The sequence below is a fragment of the Limulus polyphemus genome, unplaced genomic scaffold, assembly GCF_000517525.1.
Source record: "Limulus polyphemus unplaced genomic scaffold, Limulus_polyphemus-2.1.2 Scaffold1010, whole genome shotgun sequence".
Taxonomy (NCBI): Eukaryota; Metazoa; Arthropoda; class Merostomata; order Xiphosura; family Limulidae; genus Limulus; species Limulus polyphemus.
This window is the reverse complement of record NW_013666620.1, coordinates 245,385-259,422: the sequence shown is the minus strand read 5'-3', so window position 1 is coordinate 259,422 and position 14,038 is coordinate 245,385. Positions and strand designations below refer to the sequence as shown.

General features: G+C 32.8%; 1 protein-coding gene across 3 annotated transcripts in view; it reads left to right on the top strand.

Moving 5' to 3' along the window:
* Positions 1 to 2,396: 2,396 nt before the first annotated feature.
* The window catches only part of LOC106461682 (apoptotic protease-activating factor 1-like), a 35,319-nt gene continuing 23,677 nt past the window's right edge, over positions 2,397 to 14,038 (top strand). Inside the window, exons 1-7 of one of the 3 annotated variants that reach the window (XM_022388698.1) lie at positions 2,397 to 2,656; positions 3,929 to 4,124; positions 6,635 to 7,436; positions 8,493 to 8,743; positions 8,896 to 9,066; positions 10,350 to 10,610; positions 12,617 to 12,792. In XM_022388698.1, the coding sequence (XP_022244406.1) occupies positions 3,972 to 4,124; positions 6,635 to 7,436; positions 8,493 to 8,743; positions 8,896 to 9,066; positions 10,350 to 10,610; positions 12,617 to 12,792 (1,814 nt within the window). In that variant the 5' untranslated portion in view covers positions 2,397 to 2,656; positions 3,929 to 3,971. The remainder of the gene's footprint in view (positions 2,657 to 3,928; positions 4,125 to 6,634; positions 7,437 to 8,492; positions 8,744 to 8,895; positions 9,067 to 10,349; positions 10,611 to 12,616; positions 12,793 to 14,038) is intronic. The other 2 variants (XM_022388697.1, XM_013921526.2) reach the window with 2 other exon arrangements.

The following is a 14,038-nucleotide window of genomic DNA, read 5'->3' as shown; positions in this document are numbered from 1 at the left end:
AGGGCGCCACACCAGTCACGTGACTCGCTGACGCAACAATATTGAGGGTTCCTTTGAGATCATACGGCAAGACATCAGAACAAAGCATGTCGTTAGATGACCACTCGTTCATGAGTAGAGAAGAACACTAACGCACCTTTTTAAACCTATGTTTTCTATATCTTCTTTAATTACAGATTTGCAACCTAACAATACAGCATCTAAATCCTTTCTTCAACAAGATACTAGACCGTTTTAATTAACATGATAATTTTTGTTCTGCGTTAGCCTCGATAATATCTGCATCTCAATTGACTTACATTTTAGATTAAACACAAATATCGTTATTGTATTAAAAGCGCGGCAGTACTGTCTGACATGACGTTTCTGTTTACTAAAACAAAGATATTTTGGTGATTCACTATGATAAAGAATATGAAAACCCGCTTTTAAGGCATAGTTTAATTCTGACGTGATGGGATATAAGAACTCCTGTAATCGTTATCTTTGCTTTTTACATTCCTTACGTATTGGTATTGGTTGGGATCTATAATCCTAGATGTAAGTTTTTACATTCAATTACGTCATTAGGATATAGAGATTGTATAAATATCAGTTTATTTTCTCACATTACTTACTGAGTAGTGACTTCGAGTTTTCATCTCTACCTCTACTTGTTTTTATTAAGAGTTTTCTTAACAATGTTGTTAACCACCTATAGAAATTAGGTTGTCTTTATCATTTAAAATTTAAATCATTTAAAATATGATTCGTAACTCTATTCAATAGTTGCTATTTATAACAGGAAATCATTTTAAAACACATACAAAGTCAAATTGTAGAGAAAAGAAAATTTAACAAAAATATTGAGTATCAAACCATAATTAATTTCAAGATAAAATGTGCGTAAGAGTAAAATATATATAGATATATTTTAACACACACAAGTAGACATCAAAGTATTAATTATTCCTGATATCAACAATGGTAAGTGGAATTCCTTGGAACCGACGTAACTCAATGAGAAGTGATAAATCGAATGATGGAATGGCTTTCACATTTATATCATTTATATCGAGTATTAGTATTGTTGCGACATCGAGGTCACGTGACTAGTATCACGCGACGTCATTCTCGAACTTTCACGTCTTTTCCTTAAATCTCGTGATCTTTCTAGATATAATGTAGTCTTGTATATATAAGACCGGCCACGAAGCGACGGGGAGGTAATGAGTAATTGAATGTATGCGGACAAAATATTGTTGGCCACGTGAGACGTGAGTTATAGAGTTGTTATAGAGCGACTGTTGAAATTAAGTGTACCGTAAAGTTGTATTCGGAAAGAATAAACCAGTTTTATTTAAAAAAGGACTTGTGTCGCTAAAGTTTCGTCGGAACGAAGTTACGGAAAATTAACTAACGAACGGAGTAACAGTATCTTAGTAGTCTCATTAACCGAGTACACCTACTAGAAATTACATATTCATATTGTATTTTAGTCTCGACTTATTAAAACTTCAAGATGGACAGTTTATCTGAGAAATGTATGATTTTGACTTTTTCGTTGTTGAGGCAATAACAACTATAATTGATATGAATATAGTACAACCAAAATGTTTAAGATGGATGTGAATTTTTAATTCATGAAACACTATAATGAAAAACTATCATTTTATTTTTACTTGGAATCTAACTACTTGGACGCGCCATGATAAAAAAAAAACTCCTAATTTATTTTAATAATTTATTAAATGATATATTAACAAGTTATTATATTGAGGGTTCCTTTCAGATCACACGACAAAACGTGAGTACAAAGTAGGCCGTTAGATGGCAATACGTACAGAAGTATATATATATATATTTGTAATTAACCACAAAGCTACACAATGGGCTATCTGTGCTCAGCCCACCTCGGGTATCGAAACCCGGATTCTAGCGTTGTGAGTCCGTAGCCATACCGCTGTGTCACAGTGGGGCTACAGAAAGACACCTGTGCAATATATTTATATATCGACAGATAAAGAAGAAAATATTACTTATTTTGTAACATTAATAATAATGGGTGCCGTGAGAAGAGATAAATTGAATAACAGTTTGGCTTTCACATTTATGTCTTAGTATTTTATAAAGCTTGTCGTGCTAAATAACTCACAATAATAACTTATTATCATAAATTCTATACGTTCTTGAAGTTCCTATATAAATGTAGCATTATAATTTGTGTAAAAGAGGTTTCAAAACACCTTACGTATAACATATATTTTCACACTATATAATACCTAGTCTTTTTATTTTGTGCTCTTTTTGTCGTAAGTTATTAACAGTGCCGTAACTTGGTAATAACGTAACAGATTTTCAGTCTAGATTCTAGAACAATATTAGGAATGCTAACAGATGACGCTCGCTGTTATCAAGAAATGTTTGTGACTCATAATTTATCAGAACATGATATAACTAAACGTTGCATTATTTTACAAAAACGAATGATGAACTCATGGTTTGAACGCTCGTCTTTATCTGTTACTTGTATAATACCGTTTGTAGATATGTAAAGTTCGTTTCAATTTTCGAGTTAGAAAAACAAATTGTGGGTGACGTTACTCGTGTACAAGTTTTCCTCGGACTTCATTTGTCATTTGAACTTAAAACTGGAACATCCTACAACACTAACAGCGTAAGTTACAGTGTTACTTGTAAGGTGTATTTGTACGTTGTATGTACTATATGGTAAATTTGCCAGATATAGTTTTTGACATTTCATGTTGACGTTTATAAAAATTATTAAAGTATTACAATTAATACTATATTAGTAGCCACTAGCCAAGTAAGTAAATCATAGCTGCCAGGCCACACGTTAGACTTTTGGCATGATAAATATGAATAGAATATCAAAAATATATTTAATGCCATGTTTATAGGCTTTCTAAAAATAAAATGTATCGAATAGTATATGCATTTGTTTAAACATTTACTTTAGTATAGTACAATTTAAGACTAGCCCAATGGTTCATAGCCTCTTTTCAAATGAGGACCAGTTAGTTCCAATCCTAAAATTTTGTGGACCACTTTGTACGATATTATCCTTTTTTTAAAGTGCTTTTATTTTACATTGTAAAACAATATGCTTAAATAAATAGATTTGAAAACACTTTTCTCAACCATCTCATGGACCAGTAGTTGAGAAATCAAAGTGGATCAAGTATACAATTAAGATTTTACTTACTGAAAAACATTTCAACAAAAGCAATAGAATTCAAGCAAAAACAAGTGGCAGAAATCCATTTGACCCTTTGAGGGGCTTTTCACCACTAGAAGATTAACAATAAACTATTGCTACAAGAAAATGTCCATGTAATTAAACATTGTCATCTATTGAGACTGGCCAGGTGGTTAGGGAGCTTGACTTGCAATCTGTGGGTCACGGGTTCGAATCCCCGTCACATCAAACATACTTACCCTTTCAGCTGAGGGGGCATTGTAATATGATGGTCAATCCCACTATTTGTTGGTAAAAGAGTAGCCCAAGAGTGGGCAGTAGGTGGTGATGACTAACTGCCTTCCCCCTGGTCTTACACTTTTAAATTAGGGGCAGCTAGCGCAGATAACTCTCGTGTAGATTTGTTCGAATTCCATAACAAACAAACTATTGAGACACTATTTTAAACCCCTTAGCTTTTTAAAGTTTAGTAAACCATTGCAAAAAAACAGACAAATCTAATCTCCTAGTACTTGCTTATTACCTAGGATTTGATATATATTAGTTCAAACCCACGCAGACCAATCTAATGTCACAAGTTATATAAATACACACGTAAATATAAATAAAACATTGAATAAGTTATGGCTTGTTATGCTGATAGGCCATTTAAATCATAAATTCTATATATATGTATAATGTGAACAGAATACAGTTTTACAGCTTTTGTTTTTAATATTTTCCACCTAGCTATAATGATATTTTCGTGTGGACTTGAGTGCCAGAACTTCGTATGTATCTCTTGATGATGGATTCACGAGAAAAACATGCTTTGTGGAAGGAAAGAGAGGCCATATCGGAAGACTTGACACCAAAATATATATTACCAAGTCTCGTTGCTGATGGAATATTCTCTGAAGATGAAAGAAATGTTATTTTAAGTGAGGTAATGATGATATTTCATTAGCTTTTGAAGTCTCAAATGCAAGAAACTATAAAGTCATTCATATATCTGTTTTCATAATAATTATAGGCCTGATTTTCATTAACTTCATCCAAGACATGAAAAATCTACTTGTTAATTCACTCTAATCCTCCCTAAAAGAATTTCAATTACTGCAGCTATTGAGGATTCCCTCTTGTTCATTTCAAAGGTGAATCCTCTAGAGGTGAATATCTCGAATCAGAATAAATGTAACAAGTAAATTAGAAATTTTAATTTATACAGAATTTTTGTAAAACTGTTGAAGATAAAGCATTTAAATTTCAGCTAAGGAACTGAATGAACCTTAAAACATGAATATCTAATAACTATAATAACTAACAATAATTGAAAAGCCACGTTACAAAATACACCAAACCTTCTTTAATAAAAAAGTGTTCATACAATCAACAGAAAATTAATATGAAATGAGTCTAATAATGATTAATATGCTTTTTGCATTAAACAAATTTCTAGAATTAATTCTAAAACCTCTTATGTAACGATCCACACTTACTAAAAATAAATCACCATTTTACATTATCTTGGAACTTAGTAAACTCTCCCAAAATATCTTACTTCTTTTAGTTGTTTTCTTTCTTTCACAGTCACATTTTATCTGTTTTCTTTATTTTAAGCTTTATTTATTCCAATTTAAACTTGTCATGGAAAATTTATCAGCGTAAAATTTCTAAACGTAAAAACTGTTGTTCTATTTGTATAAGGGTGTAATTTCAAAGGAAAGTTACTAAAAATAGTACACAAGGAGCTTCCTGAAACCTAAAGCTGACTGATTGAAAACATGAAACTTTGTGCACTGAACATATGGCCAGTCACATGTAAAAAAAAACAACCTGTGAATTTATGGGTCAATATTTCTTGCTATAGTCATAAGAAATTTCTTAAGCTAACACAATCTGTCCCATTAACTTGTGAGCTTCAGAATTACCTTATATTAGAAAACAAAAAATATATTTTACTTAATTTTTATTTATATTTTTAACTTTTTATGAGACCTATTTTTCCTTTTTATTAGTTATATTTTTGTGCGCCAGCAACACCAAGCGTGGAGCACACGTATACCCAATTTGATTTTTATTACTCATCAGGATCTCTACCAACTTACCCTCAAATTGAAATTCTTTTGGGCAGGATTAGAGGACCTTGGGTGTGGTTAAAAACATCAATCGAAATGGTTTGACCTCCTGAGTCCAAAGCTGTAATTAAATCTCAAATAAATCAAGAGATAGAAATATATAAGTATTTTGTTAAAAACACTAATATCCCAGCTCTAACAGACAGTATACATTTTATAGTTTTTACTTTTGTATCTGACTTGGTAATGTTCATTGTTTAAGTACTACATCATATTTTTAACACAGTTTGAAGACACTTTATCCGTATTGTATTGATTATACACTTAATGATTCTAGAGTTAAAAATTTAAATCATTCACTCTTTTTTCATAAAAAATTAATTATGTATTTCAATGCATACATAGTGCTGTTTCACAAGAAAAGCATCTTTTAATTCAGCTGTGCCCAAGAAAAACCTAAACCTTTCAGCATATTTTTCACGCGATCGACATTAAACATTTCACACTGTTTCTCTTAGACTACATGCGTAATGTTATTTGCTAATTGATTAACTGATGGCCCCATTAATTAATTACATTGCATTAATCAATTAGTAGTGTTCTTCGAGCCATGGTAAGTAAAAGCAAAAAAAAAACAAAAAAAAACAGCAGTGCTGTCAGTCATGTGCCTTCCCAAAGACAAGGTGAGCAAGTTTGGTGCCCCCCTCCCCAATTCTTCAAAACTGGAAATGAAAAAAAACTTATAAGGCTAAAACTTAGTAGAGCACAGATGGCCCATTATGTATCCTTGGGCTTAAGAATGAACAAAATAGCAATATTTTTATTACTTGGTTAGTTGTAGTAATTGAAAAAAAGTAGTAATTAGAAACTCTAACTTGGATTAGTGGATAATTTTTGTGACAATTTAATCGTAAATTTGATTAATTCATTAAATCAAGCTTAATAATGAAAGGCATACACACTATTACATTTATGTAAAAGTTGTATGATATAAAGTAAATAAGAATTAAATACAAATAGTACAGCTACGTGATTCAATTGGTTGCCTACAAGAAGCAATTACCTCAATTATTGTCACATAAACTATTTGATTAATTCCACAAAAAAAGCTAATTTATTATATAACCTATATAATTATATAAAAACACTGTTGGAAAAAAAAAACTTATTTTTGGTAACTTATGCCTTTAAATAAAATGTATTAAACTTGTTTATGGTGATTAGCATAAAAACTATGTAAGTTATCATTTATCTTACTTTTTATTTAGTTTCTTCCATTGTTTGAAATTGTAACCAACAATAAAATACCCTGTTCATAGAAGTAGCTTATATATACATATATTTTTTTACAAACTTATCACGTTTCCTTATTTTTTAGGTCAAGCGTGAAACACAAACAGCCAAACTTTTGTCTCTTCTTCTAAAGAAGGGCAAAAAAGCTTTCAGTAGTTTTGTTAAAGCTTTAGAAAGTGACGGAGCTTACCCTTGGCTTGCTAAAAAACTTCTCGCCTCAGTTGACAGTGATAAAGTATCAAAGGATTTTGATCAAAATCTGTATGATGTATTACGAAAGGGGGGTGTACCATTTCAAATCAATCACCTCCTGCCAAGAAAATCCCTCGAAAAAGAAATACGACAAGCTCTTCAAGTGGTATCGAAAGAGAAAAGAGGATGGGTAGTAATTCATGGCATGATGGGATCGGGAAAATCCGTCCTTGCTGCAGAGGCCTTACGGTACGAGATTCTTCTCTCAGAGTGCTTTTCTAATGGAGTTTGGTGGATTCCTGTGGGTAATATAGACTCAGCGGGACTTCTTGTTAAAATGCAAATGCTCTATGAAAACCTAGATGAAGAGTGTCATCCTGTACCTGAGAGTATAGAAAAGGTGACCACTAAGTTGAAAAATCTTCTTCTGAAGTCTTGCTACGAAAAAATCCTGTTCATTTTAGATGACGTTTGGAATTCCAGCGTTTTACAAGCATTTGATGTGGGATGTCCAGTATTGGTTACGACTAGAAATAATAATATTCTGTCCTCAATTAATTCTGGACAGAAGATTTTTATTAAGGTTGATGAAGGTCTTTCTGTTGATGAAAGCAAACACTTGTTAGCCATGTGGGTTAATGCTGACGTAAACAGTTTACCGTCTTCTGTGGACAGAATCTGTGAAAAATGCAAAGGTAAGGGATAAGTATTTTTGTTTCAAACACAAGTTAACATTTTTACCAAGAGTATCAGGTTTAGAAAATTGTTGTTAATAGTGTGTGTTGTCTTGGATACGTTATATTAGTATATGTTGTCATTGGTATTTTATATTAGTGTATGTTGTCATGCATATATAATATTAGTGTGTGTTGTCATGGGTATGTTATATTAGCCTGTGTTGTCGTGGATATGTTATATTAGTATGTGTTGTCGTGGATATGTTATATTAGTGTGTGTTGTCGTGGATAAGTTATATTAGTGTGTGTTGTCATTGGTGTGTTATTTTAGTATGTGGTGTCATGGATATATTATATTAGTGTGTGTTGTCATGGATATGTTATATTAGTGTGTGTTGTCATGGGTATGTTATATTAGCAAGTGTTGTCATGGGTATGTTATATTAAGGTGTGTTGTCATGAATATGTTATAATAGTGTGTGTTGTTTTGGATATATTACATTAACATTTGTTGTCATGGGTATATTATATTAGCGTGTGTCGTCATGGACATGTTATATTAACGTGTTGCCATTGGATATGTTATATTAGCATCTTTTGGCATGGATGTTGTATCATTGTTGTTTATTGATCAGCTATAAGTCAGCTGTAAATGTTAGTAACATGCTTTTGTTGAATATAATTCTGTGAAATATGTGTCTTTATGAAACTTAGTTGAAAGGACGGCAAGTGCCTGTTGTAGAAACACTAGTGTAGAGGACATTGTTTCGAAAGTTTTCCTGAACACGAAAGGTGGAAGAGTTTCGAAGCATCGCCCTCTACACTAGTGTTTCTACAACAGGTAGTTGCCATCCATTCAACTAAATTTCATCATGAATACTTTGCCTAAACAATCTATCAAAGCATATGTGTCTTTATTTGCTTTAAATAGGTTGATAGTTCCAAGCCAATATTTAATTGAGTTAAAGTACTAACACTACAAGCCTTGGACTCTTGAAAATTTCAGGATTTTTCTCTTAATTCAGTTTGGATTTATTGTTTTCATAGTTTATACATTCAAGTTTATTATCTTAGGTTGTCCTTTAGTGTTGGTGATGGTCGGCAGTATGATGGCTAAGTATGGGAACAAGGAAAGGAGATGGGAACATTATCGACAGTGTTTGGAAGCCAGAAACTTTGACCGTATTCAGGATAACTCGGGCGAATCAAAGAAAACGTTGTATGATATCATTGAACTGTGTTTGTCTAACACGATGTCTCCAGAGGAACGTACTTATTACAGTGATTTTGCTTTATTCATTGATGATGTAATGATCCCCAATAAGGTTAGATTCCATATTTTAGTTACCTTTCCTGGAAATTTAAAAGTTTATATTTTGTGTTCTTTTTTTTTTTTTGATGTGTTAAAATTTATTCACCCGAAGCTTGTTATTTTCAAAATAATGCGTGATATTTTTTTTTGTTTTTCAAATTTTAGGTTTTGGAAATTCTGTGGGACAAAGACGAGTTCGAAGTGGAAGACATAATGTACAAGATCTGCAATAAGTCCCTAGCTCGTATGGATGAAGATAAAGAAGGTGATAGTTATGTTTACAGCATTCATGACCTTCACCTTGACTATCTCAAGAATGCTTGTAAAGACTTGAAAGTATGTTTAAAGCAGTTTGTGTGTTATGTTATATAGTCTAAGAGTCGTTGTAATAAGCCAGATGTTAGGCCTATGGGACAATAATATGAAAATTTAGGGTGTAACAGAAAATTTCAGTAAAGTGCTTGATTCAGGAATGAATTTCTTAACAAAAATAAGTCAACTTTACAAGTAACGAGGTTACTATATTAGGCTCTACAAACTTATAACTATACGCCCAAACTATGTAGTAAAAGTAGGCCTCAAACATCTAGATTGGCTATACCCTATAAGTAGTTAATCACATGACCACTACTGAGCTAACTTCAACTACACTTAGTTACCAGGAGTTTTGTTAAAAGCACGAAATAGTTGCTAACATTGTAATAATATACTTATGTTAATTTATGTTCACTAAAGCTTATGAACATGAGACGTTTAACAGTGTCTGTAATGTTCTAGATGTTGTACCTATTATAAACATCTGTCACCAATTGCTGTTCCTGTAAACTGAAATTAAGTGGGTAACATGTGTATGTTTTCTTATAGCAAAGCCACATTGGACTATCTGCTGTGTCCAACGATGGGAATCGAACCCCGAATTTTAGCATTGCAAATCCATAGACTTACCGCTACCCCACCGGCGGACAAGTGGATAACACAAAATTTCTGAAAGATATTTTTAATCCACAGGTCCAACCGTAGCTCAGAAGTAAGGATCCAAACACCCTTCCAAGTTTTAATTGTTTTTGAAATCCATCAGATAACCCTCAGTTATACGAACTGTTGGAGCTCTAGGAATTACATTGATTAATGTTCTAACCATTGAAATCTTGTGAATTCAACAAGTACATATAGATATAGATATACTAAAACTGCTTCCTTTCACTTGGCAGCTCATAAAGTAAGGATATATATATGCGTAATATCTTTCTTCAATAATGATATTTAATTATCTTGTGTGTATCGTTAGTACATATTGATAAAATGAAAAGCACAAAAAAGTAGTTTGAAAGAGGTCAGAAACTCCATAACTAATTAACACATTTGGATAATACGTCTCCCAGTGGGCCAGTGGTAAGTCTGCAAACTTACAGTGCTAAAATCTGGGATTCTATTCCCCACACAGGACAGAGTGCAGATAGCCCATTTTGTAGCTTTATGCTTTAAAAAACATTTTAGATAAATAGGGCTGGAATTTCAATTTCTAGATTTTATTTACACTACCTTACCACTCCAGGTCTGTTTTTTTTATGTTTATATTGTATATAATTACATAACTTTGAAAATATCTTTCTTTTAAGGCATTACATACAAAACTGATCAACAAGTATCTGAAAAAGTGTGAAGCAAATGGCATGAACATTCGCAACTATGGCCTACTTCCTTCAGACGGGTACATCCATCAGTATATTGGTTATCACATTTACAAGGCTGAGATGTTTCACCTCTTCCCTGATATATTCTTGAATCTACGATTCGTTCAGAAAAAACTACACATCTGTGGACCAAGTGTCCTGTTAAACGATTATGTTTTGTATGGAATGTATTTTAATACTTCAGAGGTGAGTACTTCTCTCTCTAGAAAAATCTGAATCTGTAGTCCTGATTCAAACATGTATACCTGTGCTGAAACATTTATTTAACATTCTTCTTCTTCAAGTAGATCATCAAAATATCAAGGCATTTTGAAATCAGGAAATTAATAATCAAATTGTTAGGATGTATATAAAGCTTGTTTTTAATAATAGTGCTCCAACAGATCAAGAATAATTATTTTCAGGTACAGTAACTAGTTGTTAAAATTAGGGATGCATGGGTAGTAAAATTTGTGGCGATTACTGGGTCCGGGTACCCGGCCACTAAGCTTCATCCTGGGGCCAGGTGTCAACTGGGACTGGGTTCTCCCCTCGCTCCTCCCCCCAAAAAAAACATACACAGAAATTAGAAACAAAAACATTTAACCAAAACAAAAACAAAATTGACGTTTATTACATTTAACCAAATAACCAACAACACAACATTCAAGTTTTTCTTTCATTGCCTAGCCCTAACTTCTCAAACCCTAACCCCCGTTGTTCTCAAAACCTCCACCTTCCCCAGAAACCCACTTCTTAAGCCATGCCTGTTATTAACTCCTCTTGTTCTTTGAATCCCCGACTTTCAGCAAGCGGTTAGTCTTTGGTGCTCAGAACACGTTTTTTTAACTAAACCAATTATTGACTGTAACTTCCAGTTAGTTACCACAAAGATTAGGGCTTAGATGCCATATTCAATTACCCAGATTCGGCTGTTTGTAACTTCAACACTCGGCCCCTGTGACGAGTATTACCAGGTAGCCCAATACCAGACTGGGGCCGAATATCTGGCTGGGTACCCGTGCATCCCTAATTAAAATAGGTAACCTGTAGAGGAATATCATCAAAGTTGGAGTTGAATGACATCTTTGTATTTGACCAGTCCTTGTGTTGTTCAGGACAATTTGCTTTAAAGGTGTTTTCATGAATTGCATTTGTATTGGAAGTTGTAGATGATGGTTTGAGCTGCCAGTGCAGATCGTCACAAGGAAAGTTGTTCAACCAAAACACATTTCAAAATAGTGTTGAATTTCATCCTTGTTTTTAAACATAATTCATGGTTTACAGGAGAGTTGATGAATCAAAACACACTTCAAAATAAGTGATGAATTTCATCCTTGTTTTTTATACCATTATTCGTGGTTTACAGGAGTGTTGAGTTGATGAATCAAAACACATTTCAAAATAGTGTTGAATTTCATCCTTGTTTTTAAACATAATTCATGGTTTACAGGAGTGTTAAGTTGATGAATCAAAACACATTTCAGAATAAGTGTTGAATTTCATTCTTGTTTATGACCATTATTAATGTTAAACATGGTAGCTGTAGAATCAAAACATTCATGAAAGTATATGTTGGATGTTATCCTCATGTCTGACCATCACTCGTGTTACTGAGATGATGAATTAAATTAGGTGTTGAGTTGCTTGTAGTTTAGCATTACTCATGTTATTCGATCAAAACAGTTTATTAAATTAAATCATATTTTCATGTTACTACATTGAATTCAAAGAATATTTACAAAAGTAGAATAAGACTTAGAAAATACAGAACTTCTTAAAAGAGAAATATTTTTTCGACGAGGATTTTACTTGCTCTGAGTGTTGCTGTTAATGAAAAACAATCTGTCAGCTTACAGTACATATAGAGAAACTTTAAATCTTTGAACTATTTTTGAAATAACCTGTATGTGATTAATTATGTGAGTGTATGAAATTTAAAGATTTGTATCAATTTGTAATCATTGATTTTGGTACTTAAGATAAATTTTTTATATCATTTCCATAGTTCTTAAAGGGTTTAATACAACTGAACTTTTTTTAAATAGCTATGAAAAATTAATTATAAATTTCTGTTAGATTTTAAACAAGGTCTCAGGAAACTTATGACCATGAAATACAACATACCAGATAAGTTAGAACTTAGTGAATTATAATTTTTATATACAGTACTAAAATATTCTTATGATGCTTTTTTCTGTGTCCACCTGTAGGCTGTGAAGGAGAAACAAGACTTGGAAAAGTTTATTCAATGTAATGCACACCATCTCTGTGATAGTACTAAAGACTTTATTCAACTAGCACTGTGCCAACCCCAAGAATCAACTGTTTATAAAAAAGCTAGAGTATTTGCTGAGAAAAGTGGGAAAAACATGTACTTCAACTGGTGGTAAATATTTTGAGAACTTTACTCAATTATAGTTCATTATAAACTTGTATAAAATTGGAATTTTAGAATGCACAGTGCTGCATTAAACACCACTTCGTTTAGATGTCGGCTTCGCATATCTTTGCCCCCCAGTGGCACAGCGGTATGTCTGCGGACATACAACGCTAGAATCCTGGTTTCGATACCCGTGGTGGGCAGAGCACAGATAGCCCATTGTGTAGCTTTGTGCTTAATTACAAACAAACGTATCTTTACTCAGTTGAGCCTCCATTTGTGACATAAAGGGGTTTTCAAAGATAAATGGTTGCCATACTCAAGTCGTTCATCTGGGACGTTTGTTTTAAAATGGAGACAATGATTCAGAATCCATTACTGATTACTTTTATTGGATTCCGCAGTCTTTAACACTCAAGGTTTGTACTGAAATGCTAATAAGGTTTGTCTCAAATGAGACCCACACTAAATGGTGCTTAAAAACAAAACTGGCAAATGATCCATTTTAGAATAGCAAATTGGATGAAACTTAATGTATTGCCAGAAAACTTTTAAACACTTCTCTGTTAATGGAATCATGCTTTGATGGTTGTGATGTTAAATGATGTGAGGGTTGAATTCATAATGACGTTTTTTATATATATCAATCTGACCTTAATTCATTTGTCACGATAAGAAAACAAAAGTCATGCATGTTTCGTTACTAATAGCTGTGGGTTTTGTGTGGTCTTGTGTATTGTGAAATAGTTTTTCTAAATCTATTATTAAGTTTATTAACTACTAGCTGGAGTACCCATCCCTGGATGGAAGTTATGTAAATTCATGATTAACGAATAAGTTATCTTAGGACATGAAAAACTGCTTCCCTTATATGTAATTGTAAAAAAATGGCCATAAAAATAGCAAAACACAAAATGTGAAACCGTAAACTTGTATGTATCTCTGCATGAACCCAACAAACTTTCATGCCAAATTTGGTGAAGATCCATCAACAGGGGGCAAGATAGTGGTAAAAAATGCCCATAAAAACCACAAAACTCAAAACTGAAAATTGGTATGTATCTCCCCATGGACCCACTGAACCTCCATACTAATTTTGGTGAAGATCCATCGACACCCTGCAAAGTAGTTACATGGACATACAACAGACAGTACTAGTATATTTACATAGAAGTAGTTACATGTACATACAACAGACAGTAATATTATATTTACATAGAAGTAGTTACATGTACATACAACAGACAATACT